Here is a 25,649-nt window from a genome sequence, read left to right on the forward strand (position 1 = left end):
AAGGTCTGTGCTGCTCTAGACCTTCTATATGTCCAAGTGTTTGATGTGTGTGTGTGGGAGGTAGGTAATGTATACTTAGTAGGCTATATACACTTATATCAGGTTACAATCATATTGTCATATCAGACTCATTAACTGGCATCATACTAATATAATATAATACATTCTGCAAGTTGCATTGTTACAGCAGTAAGGTAAGTTACATAGGAAACTGTTTTTATGAATGAGTCGTTGAATTGTTAACTCAAATGATTTGTTTAAAACATTTTACTTCTTTTGAATGTTATCTTTCGTCCGTTACAAAAATGTTGTATATAGTATGAATTTAATTCAAATGTATACATTTGCAGGGGTGCACATAAGTGGTACACAGGACTCATGCAAGACCAAAATAAAAAGTGCGCTGTGTAAATAAGTTCAGAATGCTCATTGCGACATGGTTGACAGCTGTTAATGCACAATTACTATTGGCAAACTGCAATGTATAAGATTTCTATTCAAACTGAAAGCATAAATCTAGGCTACACGCTGGCATTTTCAAAGCAAAATGCAAAACTCTGACATTTCATTCACTGATGCTCTTCAATTGTCAGCGCTAAACCCAGCAGCGCATATACTTACTTTCTGGTAATCTACCAAAATAAGAGCTTGCTGATTTTAAGTTTGAAAATTATGAAAATTCAGATTAAAATGAGAGTAAATGTTAGCATTTTATTTTTAAGTTTACTATAAAATAATTGTATTTAATACTCCCTTTTTATTTTAAAATATAAAAATATTATCACACCTTATTATTTTATTTTAAAAAACTAAAATAAAGTGCAATAATATTATCACTATTATTTTCTTTTTTTTAAGTTCTATTTAATGGGTCACACTATGTGCAGTGTGAGGACCAAACCAAATCTCCAGGTTCTCTTATGGCCGAACTTGTGTGCACCCCTGTGTCATGTGACCTACAGCATCAGTCATTTCACTTTGCTGCTGTTCATAAATCCTCTCCTATTGCCTCATGTGTCCATTTTCTGCGCACTTCAGAATCCCACCAAGTATTTGTGAATATTGTGAATTTGGACATAGTACTCATTTCACATATTGTTTTGAATCACTGAATCATTCATTTAAATGATTTGTTGAAAAAACATGTTTCCTTTAGGACCAATCTGAAGCTTCTGCCGGCTTTGTTGCGTCGGCAAAAACTAAGGCAAAACAGTAACATCATTCTCTCTTAGTGGGTACTTCTTTTGAATAAGTAATTACTCAACAACTTTTAAAAAACATTCTATATAGTATGAATGTTTGTAGAATGAATGTAATCCAGATGTACAAAATATGTAATGTTACCTATGTCAGTTGAGTCACATCACAAATCCTACCTCATGGGATAATAAAGTGTTCATTGGATGCACACTCCAGAATCTTGTCAGAAATTGCAAGTGATTCAGGGACTTTTTGCCTGTATGAATACTGTGAATTCGGACATACTACTCTTTTCACATACTGTTTTTCGTTCACTATATAGTAGGGAAGTATGCATATTTGGATGCAGCCAATGTCTTTATAAGTAATTGAATCATTCAGTTTGAGCGAATGCAGACAAGATTAATATTCATAAGCCCAACAGTCTCCTTGACATTAGCAAGACAGAGAAGCAACTGACCCTTTTCAGGGAGCTTGACTGACAGGCTAACCAACCAATCATAACGACAAATCCGCTATTTTGTCCAGCAAGCAAATCAGTCAGGAGAGCAGATCACTTTGGCAACTTAAACTTGAAAAATAGTGTATTGAAATCTTTCCGTGGTTGAAATAATGTTGCTACGTTGTCAGTGTCATCTTTGCTCCACAATGTATTTTTCACTGTGTGAGAACATGATGTGTAGCATGAGAGCGGCATGGCTTGCATGGCTAGAAACAGTAACGAAGGGGGAGGGTCTTTATGGAGGGTCAATTGATTCATTGCTGTCAAACGATCAATTGCAATTAATCGCATCCAAAATAAAAGTTTTTATTTATATAGTATGTGTATACTTATTATGTATATATATAATTACACACAAAAATATTTGTACAAAATACATGTATATATTTATATTCATATAATTTATATTATATAAAAATATAAATATACATAAAAGTAACATTTTTCTTAAATATATACATGCATGGGTGTGTATTTATATATACAAAAATATACACAGTATTCACATATGCTATGTAAACAAAAACTTTTATAATCGTTTGACAGCACAAATACACACACACACACACACACATACACACACACACACATGTTGGTTTTTGTGGTTTATGGGGACTCTCCATAGGCGTAATGGTTTTTATACTGAACAAACTGTGTGTGCTATTGCCCTACACCAACCCTACACCTAAACTTAGCCCTCACAGGAGACTTTGTGCATTTTTAGATTTTCAAAAAAACACCATTTAGTATGTTTTTTAAGCCTTTTGAATTACGGGGACATAGGCAGTGTCCTCATAAACCACCTTCATATTGTAATACCTCTGTCATACCCATGTCATTATACAAATTTGTGTCCTCATAAACCACATAAACGCACACACACACACACACACACACACACACATACATACACACACAATAGGTTAATGCTGTTAAACAAATTTAAACTATTTGCAACTTTTAACATTTAACAAGTTTTTAATCTCTGACCTTTTATTGTTAGCACTGACCATGAACACAGTAATCTCTCGTGCTCAAACACACTTAGTTCTCATTGTAAAAGTTCATAAAAATGGCTCAATAGGCCAAATGCTTAAGTTCTTTAAAACTGCTTTATTTTGAAGAGAGGCTGATGAGATTTATCACCCCCTACCCCCATTTTAGATAATTCCTATGCCCCTGGTTGATACTACAGGTGATTTTTCCTATTGTAATAAATCGGTGAACTCCATAAAGTATGTAACCATAAGCATAGCCTGTCAGCACCAATGCACTCTTTATTAAAGTCATTGAGCTCTTTATAGGGGATAGGTCTGAAAGCCGACCCAGACACTGTGGTATTTGCACTCTCATTTCTCTGTTTATTTATTGTTAGGCCAGCTAGTTATTTACACTTTATGGATGGGAATGTCAGAATTCATTTGAGGCAGTTAAACCATTTAAAAGAGAAAAAAAGACAGAGGGAGGGAACTGGAGCAATAAGCAGAGAGTGAGCGAGCAAACCAAAACCATCTAGTTATGCAAAGGCATTACAAGACATATTTAACCTTTGAGAGCGTATTACATTTTGAGGGTTTGTGACCACAAAAGAACAGAAACCTAACACTTTGTTGCTACATACTGAGCAAACTAGTATGCAAGTGTGTGTGTGAAACCAGAAGAATCTCTAAAAAGCTAGTGAATTGAGCATGCAGAACTTTGGTCTGTGTGTTAAGTGAGCGTGCACTTCCAGTGTATTCTAACGGCCATGATGCTCTACTCCCGATTTGGCTTTATATTAAAACACAGCCTTCTTGTCCTCTTGAGGCAAGGCAAAGCCACTTCTGATATTTGGAAGAAAATTTTACTAGTCATTAGTTTCTTTATGAAATATTCTACTCCCACTGCGTAGGGAGCTGCGGGAACCCTCCACTTCAAACAGACGCATTTCATTTTCACAAAAAGCAGCACATGCGCACGCACTCCATCCCACCACGACCTTAAGTAAACACACTGAATTGTGATTTTATACAAATGAGACTGTATTCAATGTAATTCAATCAAAATCTAATAAGGGAACGATTCCTGGTTGTTGTGATGAGGTCAGATTTCTCGGTGAGGGCAGAGATGGAGGTTTAGGTGAAGCATGACCGCAACATTTCTCAGCGTATTTCCATCCCCACTGACTTCCAAATATTAAGGGCTCAACTGGTGTGTGTGTGTGAGTGTGATGACAAAACCCCTCATTAGCTTTGAAAAATATCCTTCATCAAATAACAGATTCACAAGACGTTTGCAGAGACACATGTTCAAATCCACTGAGATGAAATTTTTTCTCTCATTTAAGATTTCAGGTAGCGATTTTCATTTTTAAAACAAAAGTATGGCTGGATAAGAAGCGAACTGAGGTTTGAACAGGCTGAGGCAGTGCGGTTGAGAACGGTCTGCACTTTTGAGCTGACAGGGCAGGAAGACAGACGCTAGAGCACTAATTCTCATCCCAATGACTTAAACATGTCCTCTGTCCTCAACTCACCATCCCATAAATTCCTGTACTTCAGTCAAACATGCAACATTTGTTTAATGATCTTAGTTAGGCATGTCCTACTAGTCATCAGCCTCAGAGAGAGAAACAGAGAGACAAAGATGGATGAAGAGGGGAAGTAAAAAAAAAAAGGGTAGCGGTTGTAACATCTGCACTGCTTGGGTTTAAAAAGGCCTTATTTATTTTTGGTGATCAGAGTCGTATACTCAGAAGACAATGATTCTCATTTAGAGTCTCTTGGTTTATATTCTGTTGAAGTAAACTGCACTTAGCCATACATGATAGACTCAACACAGGAGAATCCAGTATGACAAATACGGAGCCACAGGAAATCAGCTATAATCAAGCTCGATATTGATTCAAACATTCAAATATTCAGTTCCGTTTGTCTCCTACTTCACATATTTAAATACTGTAGAAAACTGCAAATGTGATTTCTTACATGGTGTGAGCAGAGATATTGCACTGGGTGGTTGGTTATCATCACAAGTGTTTTAGGCTGGCATAATAAATCTTAACTTAAACTTTAACTGTAATAATTACTGCAATGTCTTCAGATCCAATTATAAGATGTTAAATTATTAGTTGAAGTAAAAACATACATTATTAATAAATTTACTGTCACAATTTAAGAATATTAAAACTATAAGTCTTGCTTTGAATTCAGTCTTCCACGTATTCTGTAGCAGAGGCTGTTCTCTGTAGTCCTTAAAAGAAACACGCTGTACCACAACAGATTACCACGAATGCACTGATTTTGGTTGATCGGCAAAAGTAAGCTCACAAAAACCTAAAAATTTACATTTAATTACATGTTGGACCCACCCAACCCAATGGAAACACTGATTTTTATTTAGTCATAAGAATAAAGGATAGTTGACTTAATCTATCTACAGCATGTTACACTATCTAAAGTCAAGAATCAGGTTCAGATCAGGTAAAAAATATCTCCTAAATACCTCTAAATGAATAACTGCACATTTTTACAGTGCAGCATTGACATTTGAGTCATTATATGACAAATTTCCACTGTTTGTTCCACAAGTTTGCGTAATTGTATCTTTGCTTGTTTTGTTGTTTTGCGTTCATTATATCTGGTAGTGAAAGTACTGGACATTGGATTGATGCCGATAATATAAAACATGATTATTTTTAAGGATTACATTTTATGGGGCTGTCTGAGCAAAAGGCACGCTGCTGCTGTACTGTTGAGGTGGTCTCATTTTCCTCATACTCGCTCCTACTTTTAACAGGCAGAATTAATGAGGACATTGAGAGGAGCCATTCATATTTTTTCAATAACAAATAATAACACAAAATACTCCATCTCATCAGGGAGCTGCTGCACATCAATAATGCACAAAATCATATTTACTCACAGTGCAGAAGGGACCTGCTACGGCATTGTTCCAAGTTCTCCAAGCATTCTGCCCATTCACGTCACTGTTGATTGAATTTATGAGCATTTTTTCCCATTAATGGGACTGTCTTTGTCTGGTTGAAACCATGTGTATGAGTGTGTTTTGTTGGTGTTATTTTCCCTATATGTTTGTGTATGTGGTCATCATAAGGCCTGAATAACTATCGTGTCTGTAAGCATCTAAGTAAGAGAGAAGAAGAAAATATGGTGAGTGCTTCTGCTTTAATCAGCAAGCAGTCTTCAATTACAGGGTTGCATGAACTTTTTAAACAAAAGTCACATCACCAGATGTGCCTGTTACTCAGACGTGTGGACAACAGTACCTGCTGCATTCGTGAATGTATTGTATTCATGCTCGAAACCACTTCAGAGAACGTAAACTGTGGAACATTTGGCGTGTACACACATAGGAGAAGAAAGCGTTTATTGTTATTGTTAAATTAGATGCTGCGATAAGGAAATTGAGGGAAAAGGCTGAGACAGGGCTGAGCCAGGGTTGTAGACTCCAACGAATTAATTAATGACATGTTTAGCTTTGGCTAAATGCTTCCTATTATTACAAAGCTGAAGTAAAATATAAATAAACACACATCGGGCATCACAGCTGATCCATTTATACTCATTGAGTGGGTAAAGTAACTCATTTCTTGCCCACTTCGGGTGAGATTGAAGGGAAGATGCGGTCACTTTTACCCATATTTAGCCTTGTCATTGGCCAGTGCCAGGCATCGAATGTTGGCCACACAGCTGGCTGCTGCCTCCTGCAGAATCTCATCCGTGGATTCGATCATGATGAGCAGGAGCTGTGAAGAAGAGAGGAACATGTCAGAAACAACATGAAATGATAACGCTGGCCAACATTCTCCTTTCATTAGACAGAACGAAAACCGCATAGCTACAATAAGAGTCATTCACAAAGGCCTCTTACAGCAGTTCTTTCCTGGGGCTTGAAGGAGACATCTAATCTGTTATTAAGCTATAAATGCAACTGTTTGCACACTGCAGATTTTTGCCAGAGGAGTTTACAGCTCCTGCGGCTGCCAAGACCCGCTGCCTACTGGATGGCAGTGGCACTGCGCCGGCTCATTAACTCACATATCGGTGTGTTTAGAGAGCGAGATAAGAGGTAGAAAGTGAGAATATGGCACAGAATTTATGTGAGTGAGTGTATTAGAGGAATTGTGTTTGTTACTGCAATGAATAGGTTGAGTAGTTGTTTAGAAATTCTCCTATTGTAGAGCCCTGAACATTTGGCCATGTACTAAACCACAGTTTGGCTGCACCCTCCATCAGATCAAAGGTCATATCAGATCCCTCCACTTCAGCCTTGTGTAACCTGCTTCTTTTGATCCGTTCTCTCAACACCAGACTCTAAAAAAGACCACTTTCTGGAACATTCAGACCATATATTAAAAGCTTTTTCTTTTATTGTGAGATAAGTGAGAGTTTCTTATTATACTGTCACACAAAGTGAACCTAAGGGGTAGCGTTTGTGCCAATGCCACACTGTGGGTAAGTTATAATACAGTTGTCTTTCTGTCGAGGGAGGGAGAGAGACAGACAGAGAAAGATTAGTGGTGAGTTGTGTTCCTAAATCTAAATAAACACAAACTGCGGGAAAACACACTGGCACAACAGGCAGTCTAAATCTGTTTGGTATGTATGTGTCCTTCACTGCAGTACCAATAGGAGGTCATTCATTGAGCTTCATCCAGTTTATGCCAGAACATTTAGGCCAGAAGTTTTACTTTAGCAGGCCATGGTCAAACCAGATTCTCAAAAAACATGGATCTTTTTGTTTCTGAATGCTTAAAGGCAGGATATGAGCATGTTGTCACACATATATTCAAATAAATAATTTATTATGCATTTCAGAATTTCAAAATTCTGGCCGATACCAATACTGTAAGTCAAAGAATATTTTCATGTTATGGCCGATTACGCAATTGATTTAAGTGCTACAAGTGAATTAAATACTACAAGTCAAGCAAGCACGAAAAAATCATATTTGTTTATGGTTCCATATATGTTTTATTGCACTAGTGTTTACCGTATTTGATATGCTCTACGTGTGTGTGTTGATCAATGTTTATATGAATAAAATACTACATTTGTTAATCATACAAAGTGATAATGTTTCTGCAGAATTCTTGGATTAAACTGCTTGATTCATTTGGATTACTTCTAATACAAAATGTCTTTTTGTACTTTTGGAAGCGTGAACATTTTGGTTGCACAGATTGGCGAGAGAATATATTCCTTTGATTTCTGAAGATGAGCAAAGTCTTATGGGTTTGGAATGACATGAGGGTGAATAAATGATGATAGAATCTTTCTTTTTTTGGGGTGAGAATTAGATGACAATACCTAATATTGACTGAAATAATAATAATAAAAAAATCTCCAATATTGACCGGTAATATACTGTAATATAATGTACATCCTTAAAATCCTTTCTAAAACGGTGTCAGTGCTTGTGGATTTGAGATCTATTCATGGCTGAGATAAGTGTTGTGTTAAGGCTGAGTTTGAACTCTTCATGTTCTACACACATGCACCAAGTTTATATAGACAACACTAAGCCAAGGCACAGAGAGGCAAGACATTCCCAAAATTCCTTGCTAAAAGTTAAATAGTGAAGAATAAACAGATGGAAAGACTAATATTCTATCTGTGAGCTCCACCGGATTCCTGAACTGAACTGACTTACACAAAAACAACAGCTTCGATAGCATCTCTCCTCGTCTTTATTTGTTAAAATCGCTTCCAGGTTCTTCACATAATTTCAGCAGTCTCTCTCCAGCACATGAATGTAACAGTTATCATGTTCAGCTGGATTTTCAGATTTGCCGTTTTTAAAATAGATCCCAAAACACCTCGAAGAGGCGAACGGATGCAAACACGAGGCTGCAGCAACATGCCAGCACGTTCAGACAAGCTGCTTTTGTGAGCAGTCAGAGGATGCCCGCGACAGGGTCAGCCACCGTTTGCCAGAGCTCATAGAGTGTTATTCAGCCGTGGCCAAACAGGGGCTCCTAGGGCCTGGAGCGGAGCCTCAGATAAGCACTGCTCTCTGTCTACCCCTGCCCCTCTCAGCTCTCCCAGCTGGTTCCTGAACAGACTATAATAGTCCACTTGTTAAATACTCCCAAACCTCAGTAACATGATAACTTGCCTCATATTTGAAAAATGAATCAGAGCCTCTAAGACTTTCTTCTGTCTTATATGCCGCAAGAGCGGGAGAATCCTGACCTCCAGGAAGGTAGAGTGAACATGTTTTCCCAGGCTTCTCTTTCAGCACAAGCACATGTACGTAAGTTCTCACACATGTACGCATGCTTGCACACACATGCCATGTCACGCGTGTAGGTGTTGTGGTGTTAAGTGCAGCAGCGGTAAGCTGCCGTTTCCTAAGGAGAGGGTTTAAATCTCAGTAAAAGCCCACCGTCCACCCGCCTCTACTTGTTCTCGTCCTCTACCCTCACTTTTTTCTTTACCTTTTTACTTCACAATTCCAGTTTTCTTCCCCAGTTCTAAATGACTTGTCCCCTAAATGGCATATTGTTCTTGTGAGCTGCACACAACAAGATCACTGTAATACAATTCATGACAAATGACTCATATGAACTGGTTCTTTTTAGTGAATCAAAAAGTGTGACCAGTTTAGTCTGATCATTGAACCTACCCTAATGAGCAGTTACTTTTAATAGTTCAAAAAGTTACCTGTTTAAATCAGTCTGAAAAAGTGTTATGTTAATATAATTTACATACTATTATAGCATTTAATAATGTTTTGAATTAGCTTTTATTAATCTTTTGATTTTAACATTAGTTTATTAGAACAATAGTAATTATTTTATTTATTGTTAGTTTTTGTTCAACATATAGCTTTATTTTTTTCAATTTTAAGTTTTAGTAATTTTAGTACTTATTTCAGTTAGTTGCCAAGTTTTTCCATCTTATATTTATATTTTATTTAATTTCAGCTTAATTTCTATTACCAAAAACAACTTTTACAAGTTTTCAGTTTTAGTTAACAGTAAGAACACTAGTCTGAAACATGACCTGTATAATTTACATATTAGCAGCAACAGAATTTCTTTAAATATAAGCAAAATGGATGTTAGAACTCAAAATTGGAATCAAATTGAATCAAGAATTTGCGACTCAACATTGAATTAAATTGGGAAATATATATATTTCCTAGTAATCCCCATCCACTTGATTGGCTCTATCACACTCTCCTCTCCACCTGTAGCTGGTGTGTGGTGAGCGCACTGGCGCCGTTGTACTGTGGCTGCCGTCGCATCATCTAAGTGGATGCTGCACACTGGTGGTGGTTGAGGAGAGATGTAACATAAGATGTCTCTTCCTTTCTTTTACTATTTTCCATATACACTTTCAGGTTGAAATTATCCTCAGTCTATTTTTTTCCAGGCTCTTCCTCCTGTTTTCTTTATTCTTATTCCTGAATAAACATGCAAAGAAAAAAGTATTTTAAGGCTTTTCGAGGTAACTACACACAACTCTTAAACCTTTTTCTATTCTTACACCTGAGATACCCTGCATTCCTCACCTCAGACAAAATAGAGGGTTAAATCATGCTGTTTCAAGACATAAAACACTCCAAACTTCAGACACATGCTACAGTAGCCAGATCAGAGAGCTCAGCGAGAGAGAGGGAAAGAGAGAAGACTGAATAGCCTAAGTGTATATAAGGACGTCATCTGCTTGCCATATCCACAGCAGCTTCAACCTGCTATACACAGACCATGACTAAAAGGAAACGTATGGAATATTTCTACAGGTCGAGGCTAAATCATGCTCTCTCCTTCATATTATTTTCACATATAAGCACATTTGCACGCATACTTGTTTTGAACACATAAACAGGACAGGAGGGAAATCAGAAGCAACATCACAGGACTTTCACACAAGATAAGCGCAGATTCGCAGTCCACAAAAAACACAGTCTAAGCCGCACAAAACATACCAAGATCTGGCAACTCGCACCAGCTGGAATCCTCTCAGATGAAAACGGCTGATAATTACCGTTCGTATTTTGTAATTTGTCTAGCAAAGGTATTTTTGCCTATGAAAGGAGTTCTTTAACTGAAAAATCTGGCTAAAGCTGTCTGCAAGGATTTATGGTTTCAACAAACAATCTGCAAAGCTGTGGCGGTGTGCTGGAGGGAAAGAGAAACTGGATGAAAAGAGTTTTCTGAGCATCAGGCACAACGAGGCACACCCGAATGAAAGCTGTGAGATACTGAGCGTGCATGTCAAATCAAACGGAGTGTGTGTTTAATTACCACAGGACGCTCATAAACACAACATGCTGAACAGTGTCTTTCAGAGATGAGCAACCCAAGCCATAGTAGTTCCCAAATGGGCTGAACTTGTACGCCTGTTTTTGTGAGGTGTAACACACTTGTAAAATCATAAAAGGCTTTTGTTTCAGAACCAATTTAAAATGCTCTTTCATATTTTATGAAATATTCAAATGGAATATTAAAAGTTGTTTGAGTTTAAATAAATTGTGTAAAAAGTGTAAATGCAGAATTCGGAGAGGCTGGAGGGTGCAGAGACCATCTCTAATGTATTTTCCAGTGTAAAATACCTTCTTCTCAATGCTTAATTTCCTCTGCTAAAGCTTGGGGGACTGAGTTCTACACCATTAAGAACGTCGCGTTGCAAAGTTACAGACAGAACATAAGTCTGAGAGGGCACAGCATGCAAAGCGAGAAAGGGAGAAGAGAGCGGATGAAATCGTTACAGCTCTACGCTGTTGGGTGTACAAGAGCTTGAGAGACTCTGAAATACGATTGCAATAATAGCAAGAGGCAGTCTTGAGTTTTACACCCCTTCATAAATTAGACTGCAGCGCAGACATCGTTCCCTGATAAACTGTCTCTCAAAACCCATTTACAATGTTAGGAAATATTGTTTTAACATGTCTTCTGTCACAATAGCCGATATATCATTTTAAATGACAGTTGTGCTGGTGGTTGTTCAGGTGGAGGCAGCAAATATGTCAGTGAGAACAAGTTAAAGAGGTAATGAGGGTGCAATTGAAGGCTGGATGGTGCAGCTCATGCAGACACAAGCATTCACACAGACACAAACACTGAGCTGTCCAGTTTTTGTCATTGCTTGAACCGGGCAAAAAAACATTCGCCTTAACGATTTTTGCAAATTGGACATTACTCTTTTGGAACACCCAAAGTTCAGTCCAGCCTCGAATTATGGGCTGAGCTGAACCACATTCACTGCACCAGCACATCAGACTACAGCACACCATTAAAAAAACATGGGAAAAAATATTTGGCTGCAACACGACAACCGCTCTCATAATTTATATCCAGTTGTTATTGGGGGTGTGGGGGAAGCATTTTAACTGTACGTACGAGCTCTCAAACCGTTTTCTCATGTGAAAAACTCATTGGGAAAGTGAAATGTGGTTAAATTTGAATATTGCCAAAACATTTTATTTTTTCCCAAACTGAATTACATTATACATAAATAAAATTTCATCTTTTATACAGAATACATAGTTCACTAGTGTTAACTGCACAGTCATCAGGTAGAGAGTATCTCGAGTCTATGCTGAACCCAGTCTGAGTACATGAAGGTTGCTGGTTTAGTCTATATAAAAGACCTCTTAGACTTTCAGTGTCAGAAAATAGTGCAAAAATAGTACACTTAGAGATACAACATCTTGTCACTGGGAAAGTACCCTTAAAGGGGTCATGACATGGATTTTTGTTTATTACTTTAATATGTTCCTTGAGGTTTACTTATAATGTTAATAAAGTTTTTTTGCACGAACAAAACAATAAATAAGGGAAAAATATTTTTCAACCCTCATTCTAAACCTCTCTCAGAAACAGGCTGTTTTTAAGGGGTGTGTCCTTTAAGGCTTCTCAGTAATCGTCTACTGTTATGATTGGCTAACGTCACTGCAAACAGTATCAACGCCCCCTCGCTACTGCATGTGTGTTTTGAAAACATAATCAAAATAAAACAGTCATTTCCAGACAAAGCATTATGAAATCATTTACTTAAACTTTGTGATGCAGCTGAAGTCAGATATACAGTAGTACTGCTTCATCTTTCGAAAAAATTATTTCTTTGTGAACTCTCCATAATACCGTGCCCCGTTTACAAAACAAAATGCTCCGATCAATCCTCTGACACGATCCGGGGTGCCATTAAAAATAAACTCTCCACTTGTTCCGCTCAAAGCGAGCATTCTTTCACTTCATTTGTCCTTCTGAAGACAGAATCAAGCATGTGGACTGTGTCAGAAAGCGAACACGCATCTGTATACTGTATCCAGTGTAGACAAGATAGCAGCAGTAATTGTAATTTCTATTTGCTTTTGACACAATGCAACACTTGCATTCTGTGTGATCAAGTGTCAAGGCGTTAAATGACTGAATGCCACTGGCCTATGGTGAAAAGACTATTCATCGATGTCTTGCTCTGGAGGCAGTGTTTATGCAAATGACTGCACCCAGGTGAAGTCACTTTGCCCCTCGGATCCAAAACAAGCTATTTTTGTTGCTTAATTAAATAAATGCTTTGTTTATGAGTAGGACGTTTTAAGCCATGGTACTTGCAGGATGGTACAAAGACCTCTTATATGCCAAAAGATCAAGGCAAATTGTTCATGTCATGACCCCTTTAACTTCGTACCTTATGCACAACTAAAAGGTGCATATTTGTACCTTTGAGTAGTTATATATACCCTTAAGTTGCTACTATGAATTTTGTAATGTAAAATAATGTAAAACATGTCTCTTTAAGGGCACTGCCCAAGGGACAATCTGTCCTACCCCTAAAGGTACAATTTTTCAGAGAGTGAAATAGTTTTTTAAGGGTTATGCTAATCACTAGGTTATGAACAGTATGGAGTTCTATAATAAAATGCATTAGGTTTCTTTTGAGCTGCTGCAGTCTAGACCTGTCACTCTAACAGCCACATCTTGAAATGCTTGATTTTTGTCTTTAGTGGAGAGAAGTTTTCCCTAAATGACCCTGCAAGAGCTACAATAAAACCTACATAACACCTAATACATACATCTGTTTAGTTACTTGTAAATTGAGCAATTATTACGGAAGGTTTTAAAGACCATGTAAGGCATTGTTGTCTAACATAGCGTGTATCTTTTGATTTGAGCACCATATTGAGTGGATTCCAGAAACTGCCACTCAGAAAGTATCCCGGCAGTGTTCTGTCACCCCAAACCAGTCTGTCCTGGCCAAAGTCATGCCACAGTCACATTCTGCTCCTTCTTCCCAGCAGTGTGCTGAGCAACCGTTCCCCACGCAACAGCCTTTCAATGCTCAGCAGCCCTGGCATGCTAGGGCTCAAGGGATAACTGGGGGGTGGCGGAGCGAAGCTCAGTATACACACTGCTGTTTGCTCTGCTGAATTCCCATGACGGTTAGAAAACGCTCCAACTTCCGCTCCCCCTACAAAACCATCACCCCCACCAACTTAAAAAAAAAACAAAAAAACATGCCTTGTTCTCCTGCCCTCATTGCTCAAAAATAGTTTGAAATACATCCTCTCAAAGCTTATTAGTGATGTTTTCATGTGCCAACCCTGCTTGTGCTTTGGAGAAAGCTCTCAGCTAGCAATGCGAAAAATGAGATCATGCAGTACCTTGACTACTCCATTTTCATGCATTGTGATGCAGTTGTTAGGGTCTTTAGACAGCTCAAACAGAGCCTGGGCCGTCGCTTGGTGCACCGAAGGGTCTTTTGATCGAAGGTAGTGTACCAGTGGGGCTACAGCTCCAGCTTCCCCAAATGATACACAATTACTCCCCCACGTACAGCAGCAGGCGATGGCTTCTGCCAGGTACTGCCGTAACTTATCGTCCCCCTGTACAATCACACAAAGAGAGGGAGACAGAGAAAACCTAATTAAATCGAGTATTGACGGATATACATTTTTAGTATCGTTACAATTGAACATACGGTTACATTTTCAGTAAAAGAAAAAGTACATTAATACTATGAGGTGTCTTTACTGTTTGTTTGGCTTACATTAGAATAACAAAAATGCCTCTAATTTCAGAGAAGGGAATTTGTCAATGTGAAACATGACTAGATCAGCACTTACTGTATTGGTGAGATTGGCCAGCATGGGAACCACACCATGATCTGTAATAACTGCCAGGTTCTCCACATCTTTAGCAATTTTGGCAATGGCTGCACAAACACTGGCCAGCACGTCTTTATTCTGTGATTTTAGCAGGTTAACAATGAGCTCCAAACCTCCCACAAAGGAACGCACCATTTCTCCAGCATCCTAAACACAGAGAAAACAAGACAATGTCATGAATTGCAAAAACGTTTATTTTTATGTGTTATCATTTGTTAAATCATTCATGGAACTATTGAGAATAGCCACATTTCTCTTATGATACATGGAGACACTGCAGCATGCTTTGGGAAAAGACACAGACTGTGAGAATCAGCAAGTCTGTACTCATTCTGTCACATATGAAACCTGAACAAGTCAAACTTAATCAGTCCACACTACCTAGAGAACATACTCACCTCAGAGAAGAAATATGGCTGAAAAAAAAGGAGCAGCATTTGTTATTTTTCCCTTTGTCTTCGTGTGTGTAAAGCAGAGCTGGTTTTAGGCTTGGTGGCACCATGATGGAGGCCTTCTCCCAAAGGCCTCAGGTCACGTGAAAGCTCATGCCAAAGTAGAGGGTCAACCGCAGTAGAACAGCGGGCATTAAAAACACACAAGCCCACACATATTGCACAGAAATAGCAACTTTAGGCACTCTTTTATATTCAGTCCAGTCATTTCAGTTGTGCCAGAGGGTATGTAGCATGCCAGCATGGCACCAGACAGTTAAAAATGATTATAAGATAATACAGTGATATCTTTATTGATGGTACAGAGGCATATCATTATGGTTTTGGAATCAGATGAAGCCAAACATTCAGTAAACAACCCAATCTTGTATTCCCACCTGCTATTTTTATTGAATAAAGATGTCCCTTGCGATGACAAGGAATAATTATGGAGTACCACAGGTTGCTGCTTCTGTTCTGGTCATGTACAACACGACACAACCATGACTTGAGTTCAGCTTTGTGTGAATTGGAGTCTCCTAACCTAGAGAACAAAGTCCCTGACTCTCTTGTAAGTACAGTCCTCTGGGGTTCTCTTGAGAACAATACAGTCTGTCCCTCTATAACCCTGTATTTCACAACACAGCTTAACCTTAATCAACTCTTGTACACAGCACAGCAGAAATCAGACTTCCATCCTGCAGACCCAGAAAGAGAAGAGGAAACCCAAAGCAGGTCATGCGTGCAGAGCAGGGTGAGCGTCTAAAGTGATGCCAGAGGATGAGCTCTGTGTTTAGTGTGTCTGGGCAGAGATCAGGGAGGAGAGGGGAGGAATCTGCAGCGTGTCTCACACAGGAAATGGCAGTACAGGAATACTGATGAACACTGGGAAAGCAAGAGAGAGAGAGAGAGAAGCGGGAGCAGAAGAGGAAGTATGGCAGAGCCACCAGCTGCGATAGGGTCACTGAGGAACCCTTTCAACCCAGGGCCCACAAACACATCCCCAACTAAGTTCCACATCAGCAAACACAGCACGAAGCGAGACGTGCAGAGAGGGAGGAAGAGTGAGGGAGAAAAAGGGAGAACGGATGAAACACAAACAGTGTTCAAAAACCAATGTAAGCCTAGCTTAAATAGGGAAAGGAAAAGGCCCAAGAGAGAAAAAGGGAAGAACAAGATGCTGAGAGAGTGAATATGAGAGAGAAAAATTGGGGAATTGCACTCAATAAATTATAGCATTCAGAGAATTGAGTGTGAAGTATAACATTTTATACTACGGGGCCGTTGAATGCTTGAATCTGATTGGCTGACGAACGTTCTAAGGTGTGCAATTATTTTCAGGGAAACGCACGGCGAATGTAGTTCCAGGCACCGCAGGAGTTCCATGTCCATATCACTTCGCCAAATGATTCGCGTTATTTCAAAAGGTCCTTACAGCCTAAAACAGCCAAAGAACCAAAACCCACAACGACACTTGCCAAACAAATAAATTTAGCAAACAAAAGGATAAAAACGATAGATCATATCCATGTTTTGCCACAATATTACGTTTTATTATGTACGGAAAGCACATAGCCTACTCTATCTCTCCCCGCACTCTCTCCCTCACAGAAGCACATACAGTTTGCACACACGTTAATATACTTAGTGCTACATAGTTTAACAACTTAAAAACTACATGAATTCTCACAAGCGAGGTAACAACAACGGCGCTGTTCGTGAAGAAAATGAACTTTAAGTTTCACTATAACTAGACATTGCTGCCGAACGCTTTTGAGAGACGCACAGACTCACAGAGGTAATCTCTCTCTCTCTCCTCTCATAACTTAGTTATTAACTGCATTAGTCTGCTATCAACGGATCAGCGTTTTGGAATTAGCAAGGGAGGCGTTGGATGAGCTGCGGAAGAAATAATCCTACTCACAATAGTGATTTAAGTAGAAAAACCGGACGAATGCCTTGAAATATATCATCTGATCAATGTCATGAGGTGTGGCAACCATAGTATAAGCGGAATAATTGACTTCGGTCCGTTGAATTATTAGAAAAATAATGCACACCCGAGGTGTAATCACCACCTCGGGTGTGCATTATTTTTCTAATAATTCAACAGCCTGTTATCAATTATTACTTACTTAACATTTACATGAATGCTTTTGGAAGATGTTCTAATTTAAAGCGCACATCAAAAGCAACAAAAGCAGATTATGGCGTCTCCTCACACCACCTGCTTCTGGTTTTGCTTGAACACACTGTAAATAAATACTACATCCACCGACCAACTAGCACATATATTCTGCAACTGCATTAGAGGAAATAACTCTCCAAACCAGCAGGTGGCAGTAGCCTGTTTTCACCATTCAAAAAGAGACATCGGAAGACCTAGGACTGCGGATATGCAAACTGTAAACAAAGCAGTGCTTGCCTTACTATGGATTCGCTACAAAGCTTCTCTGAATATGTGTGATTAGTTGGGTTCTTTCTATGCCCACTTGGCTTCATCTTTTATATATATCAGAGTGATCTCTCTCACCGACAGGCTCTGCCACCTATTTAACATGCCTGACTAGTGTCACTGGTGCAGGTTGACAGGACAGCTCAGTGTGTCACAACTTTCAAGAAGCCGATATATTTCTAATGAAAACAAGGAAAGAATATGAAGATCTATCCAAAAAGAGATCTATCCTTTACATTGCATTTTCAAGATTTACATTTTATCAGTACATAGTAACATTGAGTACAACTCAACTGCATTGTGAAGGTGAGGCCAAGGCAAACGATTTTTCTATACAGGTTTAAAAGTTGGCTCAAGCTGATTCACCTTGTTAACCAACAGAAAAGTGTTTGGTTTTAAAGTGATTTCTGTGTGAGTTGTGCTTCAAACATTTTGCAGACAAAACTTCACAGAAATCATCAATGGGACCACAACTTGATTATTTGGACCAATTAAGCATGGTCCTCATTAAAGCAGACAACACTACATGCTGAACTATCTTACAGTAGCTAATAATCACTAGAGGATTCATAGTAAGCAGCTGTGAGCGCGTGTTTGTGCGATGGTAGGGATTTTGAAATCCCCAGATGCAGTACCTCAAGCATAATTCTCATAAATCTGGCCCTGGAGCTGCTAACTCAATCCACATGGGCCTTTATCTAAATAACTGCTGCTGTAAGGCCGATCAGGTTCCTGATCTGGATGGGTATGCAATTTCACATAGCCCTTGCCACCAACTCTCACTCTCCTCTCCCCGAATGCGCATACTAAGGGCTGCTGACCCATTGCAGTCCATGAAGTGAACCTGCATTGTTTTAGCGACACATCACAGCCAGGAGGCTACACAGAGAAAGAAAAGATAAAAAATTCTGGAAGAAGCAGAAAACTTTTGATTTATATATAAAAAAAATAAACATACATTATATAACAATGCTCTTTTCATTTGCAACTGTGCTGATAATCTACAGGAACAATAATGCATTTGTGTTAATCCGTTACACAAGAGGCTCAAGAAAGCAGACTTACTGGAAGTTGTAATTCTGAACGTGTGATTTCTATGTTTACTTGTGGATTGGTAGAAAGTTAATGATATAGAGGGCAGCGCTCTAGGTTAAATGTGCATTTAGTAGTTCGTTTGCAAGCGTAAGCTTCTCTGTTCTTCGTGTTCTTTCAGTACTGATACCACAAAGGCATTAGATTTGGGCAACTTGTGCATCTCTAGTCAATCTATTGTGTTTATTGAAACACCGTCATTTCAACATGGCGAGATACAGATGAACACGTTTCGAAACTGGGCGTAATTAAACATACCTTTGCATTCTCAATGCAGGGGCAGATGGCCCAGGCAGCACTGGCCTGAACTTCTGGATTGGGGTTCTTCAGCAAAGACCAAAGAAGACGTACACCATCAAGACGATCGATTATCCTGAGAGAGAAGAATAACAACTTGTATCTTCTGGATACTGAGAGAGATGTCACACCAACCTGATTTATCACCCTAAATTACATAGTTTAGAGTGCAATGTACAGTGTAAACTCCTGACTTGTTTTCTCAATATGTTTATATGTCTGTTTTCCCCAGGGATCAGATTGGCTTTTGTATCAGACTGTCCCTCCTGGTGTGATGATCAAAACATTCCAGTAGCAGATCAGAAAGCTGCTCAGCATGGCTTTCCCATCACATCCCACCTGCTCAGTCCCTTACGCTGGTACCCCCTGCTCACCTTCCAAACCTTCCAACAACTCCATTAAAACATGTTTGCATCAGCCTGGCCGAGGCCTGACCCGTACAATGCTTTTAGGAGGTCCGTGCGGATATTTATAGCGGACCGTGGACAAACACACACATTCACGCACACTTGCACGGAGCGCACCGTTTAACTTGGTTCTTGTCGGCGACTCCGAGGAGGAAAAAACCCAGGGAAAGTACGTTTTCCAAGTCAAACATTCTCAGAGACAAGTCTTTCTATATTTCACTGCTTCTGAGTGAGGTTTACTTAAGAACAGGCTGTATTTCATGCTGCGGATATGATTCTACTAAAGGATGTAGTCAGGCTCTGGGAAGAACGGGAAAATGACTCTTCAGTGCGGTCCGTTTGTCAGGTATAAATAACATGTAACCTGTTTCCCATGTGTGCATCCAGCGACAAGGCCGACATTCAATGCTGTCATAATTGCTAAACCACACTGCAAAGGGGGGAGGCAGTGAACGGAGGCCGGGCTGAGCACTGGTCAGAGCTATCTTAACGCCAAATGTACCCCCCGACCCCATCCTCATAATAAATCAGTTTGAAAAGCATGATAACAGGGAGAGCCCCACGCTATCCCAACAGGCCACTAAATCCTTCAGGAGCAGGACATAATGCTGCATTTGAACAGGTAAGATGCACTCAACACTACAATAGTAGGATGTATCTAGAAATCAGTTCCTGGGCTGGTTTAGCCGTGGAAGTTTGTGTGTTTGACAACACAAATGGAAAATTTAGTTGGCCATCAATCATGTATAAAGATATAATATTTCAGTAAATCATTCTGAAAAGGTCATTTGTATGTTTTTAAACTGACCAATAATTTTGAGAGTTTTGACAGATTATTTTGTACCGTGTGGAGGACAGACCGTCATGAATTCCTTTTACTGGTTTTAATTTCAGAGACAGGCCTGAACATGCTGTTCTATGAAAGAAAACAATCATCAAATATGAGCTATGCTAATTGCTTTGTAGACTACTGTGCTTAAATCTCAAAATAAACCATCAACACGGAACAAAGAGGAATGAAAAACATTAAAAAAGACTCTTTGTTACTACAAGGAAATGGGAATAAAAAGACAAGTCCTAAATATAGATTCCATGAGAAAACAAGAACAACATGTTCAAGAGCTGGTACATAGGTCTACAGGACTGAAGTTCTTGGTCACTCAAAGATTTAAAATGAAATAAATGACCTTATTTCTTCAAAAACAAGCTTTGTGGACTTTTACAACACCACTGTGGTTGCTCACATCCATAAACGTATTAATCTTTCAGACAAAGGCTGTGTGAGCTTGGGTGCCAAAGAGAGGGGAACCAAACGCTCTTCATTTGTGTCCAGCATTAATTAAGAAGGGGACTGCAGTCTATAACAGTCTTGTAAAAGCAATGAGAGTCAGATGTGTTAAATATACAGAAAAACCAATACTCAAATCTCTGTGAATGTGTGAATTACATGGCAGTTCTGTGCTCTGCATTTATTAAAGACAATGATACTTGTTTTTCTGTTTGTTAACCATATGTCACCACTAGGGTTGGGTATTGATACAGATTTCCGGATTCGATACCCAAAATTAGACTACACTGGTCGCGTTGTTCATTTGTTTTTGCAGGCAGCCTGTGAGAGCACCCTAAAATATGTTTCTTCCTATTATTTCATGAGTACACAGTGTTTTTATTGTACGACACTTAACACGGACCATAATCTTGTACAGTAAGCTGAAAAAAACATTCTGTGTACTCATCTGTGCTTATGCTCGCCTGCCTGTTTCTGTTTAGCAAGTCCAATGGCCGTTGTCAGAAGTGCTTTACAGCTTATACAAACTGACCGCATTGAGACAATAAAAGGCCTCCACCCTGGCCACAGCTATGAGTCTCACAGCAGGTAGAGTAAACACAGATCTCTGAGCCCTGTAATTACAGAAGCAGGGCTGAGGGCTCTTGCCCTGCTTGTGTGGAGCATGAAGACTGGTCAAGTGGCACATCCCAGGACCCGTTGGATCCGCCGCAGAAGCGGTGGACATGGAATCTTTTACAGAGAACAAAAACAATGCCTTGTCATCCTAAACCAAGCCAATGGCAACAGTGAGAGGGATTACAAGGCCAAGGTTGGATACTATGAGCATTGTCAGCTGCTGGATTGTTTCTGGACAACTGTTTTGGATCCAGGTTGATTAGGTAATACAAAAACAGTGAAAACACTCTGATATGAGCAAGGGAAATGTGTTATAGTAATACTGTGTAGAGAGTTATTTGATTTGTAAAAGACACATTTAAGAATGTTATGGTAAGAGGTAAGACTTACGCCATGTTCTCAGGGTCAGTGGCACAGGCTCCCACGGCTCTTGTGACATTTACTAGAAGGGCCTGGTTGGTGCCGGTGAGTAAGTTGACCAAAGGCTGGATACCACTGCTTTTGCGGATGGTGGCAAGATTCTCCGATATTTGGCCACATTCTCCCAAAGCGCCCACTACATTAACAAGTACCTCTTCAGGTTGGTCTTTGAGCAGACCTACCAGAGTTTCTAGTGCCTTATACTCCTGAAACCTATGAGAGAGAAAGAGAGCAAGAAATTATTACTCGTATGCATGCCCGAAGTGTTTTCAATGAAATAATACTAGGACTCAATATACCAAGTCATCGATTGCTTATCTCCAAGAAACATACCATTTCCTGTTGCTTCCATGCAACGAGCATTTATGGTGCACTCTTTTTTCCCAAACTTGGGCACATTTCCTCTGTGAACACACTTACTTCAAAAAATTTAAATCACAGCTGAAAATAAAGTTGAAAGCTGTATAAAGTTTTGTAATGAATAGTGCGATTTTCCCCTGTGTGTTTAAATGTGGTAGTTGATGGGATAATGGGAAATCCATGGGAATTCCATGAAAGAGAACAAGTTGTGTCAATATTGCTCTGAAGGACCTTTCTTCAATGGACACAAAAACATGAAATGGTTTGTTTATAATTAGATGAAGCGTTTTTTTCCATCATGCAATGTATTATAAAAACATGAAGACTCAAAACCTTAAATAGCAACAGGAAGCATTCATATGCATAGTGGATATCTCAAAGGAGAATAAATCCGGTGATGCTTTATCACCGCAACATTTCCCACGCTGCGCTCAATATGCATTTATGCTCAATGACCACATTTTCTGGTTTGGAGCAAGACAACAAGTGCTTTTGGTGCGATTCTGGATTTGTTTGCCAAGTAGTGGTGAACTACAGTAAACATTTAAAAGGCAAATAATGTGGTTTCAGGGAGTCTCAACTAATCTCTGATGTACGGTTATGCTATATGGCTGTTTTTATTCACAGTTACGGTTTCTGGCTAAGAAGTCCTGAAGACCATTGAGTGTCTAAGGTCACTTGGCTCTGGTCAAAGTCAACCAAACATTTTCTTGCAAGTAAAACTGAAATAAAATAAAAAAAAGCTGCCAAAATTAGCACAGCATAAAAGTCAGAAAAAAGGTCAGGCCTACACTTAAACACAGCATGTAAAACAGAGATGCCATCCGTGCAGTGTTATCAGCATGCTACATTAAAGTTATTGAGCAATTACATGTTACCTCTGATTAATGGATTGTGGGTGTTGTCTATTTTTGTAAAGCCAACATCAACCTGCCAAATAATCATGCCAAGAGAAACAACATGAAACAGCGCTACAACCACCCCCAAAAAAGGTTAAAAAGTTAGTATGCATTGTTTTAGAGCTCCTAACGGCATCCTAAAGACTGCAAAAATAATTTTTAGATCTCTAAGTGACCAAAAAAACACAAAACAACAACTGTCCATTTGCTAAGACCCACAGCTAAAACATTCCTGACTTCGCAACTGTTGCTTTCACCCATTTTCTCAGACAAGCTTTTTATACTTTTCTAATGTAGGTTAATTTTAAACTAATCATTTAATAATAAAATCCAATAAATTGTTACTACTTTATGAGGACATTTTACATAGTATTTCACTGTTCATAGAAATCTCTAGTTAATTTCTATGGGGTGTTCTGTAAAGCTTAGCAACAGCAAAGGACAGTAATTTAAAAATGAAACAATTATGGACTTTGATGGCACTGCCGTGGGAAAATAAGAGAAATCAGTAGTGGTACACATTTTTATTCATTTATTTGATGTTATTTTATTTTTCACCGAAACACTGAAACCAAGTGTTTATTTGGATAAAATTTTGGTAATTAAATTTAGGTAACTGGGTAATTGAACTCCGTACGCTGTTCAAATTTTGTTAGTTAAATTCTTCAGCAATAAGCCAGCTCTCAATATTTTTGCTGCTCCAGCATCAGTTTTGGTAACGGCAAAGTGCTGACATGGTAAAGCACTCCATTGGATGGCATTAATTAAAAGTCACTGTTTCGGTCAGTGATTTCAGTCCATTTAAATTATTTTGCCCTATTTAGAATATTCATCACTAGAAATTAGTACGTAATTAAGCATTTCGTGAATTCTTAGCTGAAAGATCATAGATGACTGTGATATTGCATTATGTAACTAAAAACTCTGAGTATAAAACTTTGTGTATAATAAAATTCAGGTTATTAGCATAACCATTATAATATTTTTCTTGTTATAACAATTTTAATTTTATGCATCATTAATCAGGTAAATGGTTAACATATGCCTTTCCCAGCACATTTGTGGAGGCCTCACATCCTCTTCAGTCACTACCACCTTCTAAAAGCCCCTTCGACCCAGCCCTGAACCCCTCTTTCTGCTGGACTCACTGGACCCTCTCATCAGCCACACAAAGACATGCTGTCTGCTGCTGGCAACACCAGGACTCTCAGAAAAATAAGAAGGAAAAGCACCTCAAAATTATGACCACTGTAAAATACATTCTGAACTGATTTTCGCCTTAAAATGCCAGGCCTTGATTGTTTCTGAAATGGCACACTGCGCTTACACCGAGACCATATGGATTGGGAAAACACTCCCTGGTAAATGATCACTGACCTAGCACTCCACTCCCTCAGCAGATTTAATTTTACATAAATGGTTGGTTTGTTTTATTCCAAATGCTGTGTTCGACCTTGATGTTGTACAAAAAAAAAAATGTAATAAAACCAGTTCTTTCTTCATGTCCAAGTTTGCATTAAATATTCTGCCAGTAACACAGTGGTTCTCTATACAGCTGACATCTAAAACTTTAAACCAGCCACCTGCGCAAGTGAACATAACACAAGTGGGAGAGGTGTAACTCTAGTTTGGCACATTTAGCATGAAACTAATTTTTATTATGTTCTGGATAAAGATAAAGAGTTGATATAAGAATACACTGATAAAAAGACCCTGTTCTGCATAAAATATGGTGAAAAATGTGTTGCAAAAGTAAGAAAATCATAAAAATGTAGTGCTTTGAGAACAAAAAGACTTGTCTTCAACAGAATAAAAAAAAACCTCAATGCATCAAAAACCACACAAAATGAACTAACACTCATTTGACAGTTGGCTGGATTACTTTTTCTAATCTCTGTTTGTGTTCCACCGAGGATAGAAAGCCATGTACATCTGGGACGGCAGGAGAATGAGTTAATGATGACAGAATTTTCATTTTTGGGAGGAGTATTAAGCCCATTTAACAATATTGTTCATCACCTGGAGAAAAAACAACAACAACTCTAAAATGATCTGAAAACAATATTGTCCCTCTGTATTGTTATTTTTTTAGTTGTGGCTTGGACTCCACTGTTCTCCAGAATGATCGTTTCAATATTTTTGGTTATAGTTATCTTTTTTGGTATGAACAGGAGTTTGCCCTTCAGTAGTGTTCACACACTTTGCTTACTGGCTTATTTAATCTCACTTTTAAGCATAAATTTCAACGAGGCTTCTTCAGAGGTATTAGCGTGGCCCCAATCTTAACTGAATGTTTTCACAGAGCATTACTTTTCTTAGAAGACACTTATTTGGCTAATGGGACATTAAGTGAATTGAATGTGGCATGGGGCACCTGCCTCCAGTTTCAGCAAACTAAGCCTGATGTAAACGCAGGATGAGCCTTTGTCAGCTTTGACTTATGAGGTGGAGAGAGAGCGCGGCCATGCTGCTACTGGGCCATTTCAGACACAAGCCTCCCTCTGAATTCCTCTTTCAATACTATTCTATTTGCTGCTGGTGTGGGGCCAGACAGTAGATCC

General features: G+C 38.9%; 1 protein-coding gene across 1 annotated transcript in view; it reads right to left on the bottom strand.

Annotated features, from left to right (window-relative positions):
• Nucleotides 1-5,852: 5,852 nt before the first annotated feature.
• The window catches only part of LOC306852388 (outer dynein arm-docking complex subunit 2-like), a 67,724-nt gene continuing 47,927 nt past the window's right edge, over nt 5,853-25,649 (bottom strand). Inside the window, exons 16-20 of the mRNA XM_079389148.1 lie at nt 21,800-22,042; nt 19,058-19,172; nt 14,780-14,968; nt 14,318-14,539; nt 5,853-6,449 (exon numbers count right to left, since the gene is read on the bottom strand). Of these exons, the coding sequence (XP_079245274.1) occupies nt 6,336-6,449; nt 14,318-14,539; nt 14,780-14,968; nt 19,058-19,172; nt 21,800-22,042 (883 nt within the window). The 3' untranslated portion in view covers nt 5,853-6,335. The remainder of the gene's footprint in view (nt 6,450-14,317; nt 14,540-14,779; nt 14,969-19,057; nt 19,173-21,799; nt 22,043-25,649) is intronic.

This window comes from Barbus barbus, assembly GCF_936440315.1.
Source record: "Barbus barbus genome assembly, chromosome: 32".
NCBI lineage: Eukaryota > Metazoa > Chordata > Actinopteri > Cypriniformes > Cyprinidae > Barbus > Barbus barbus.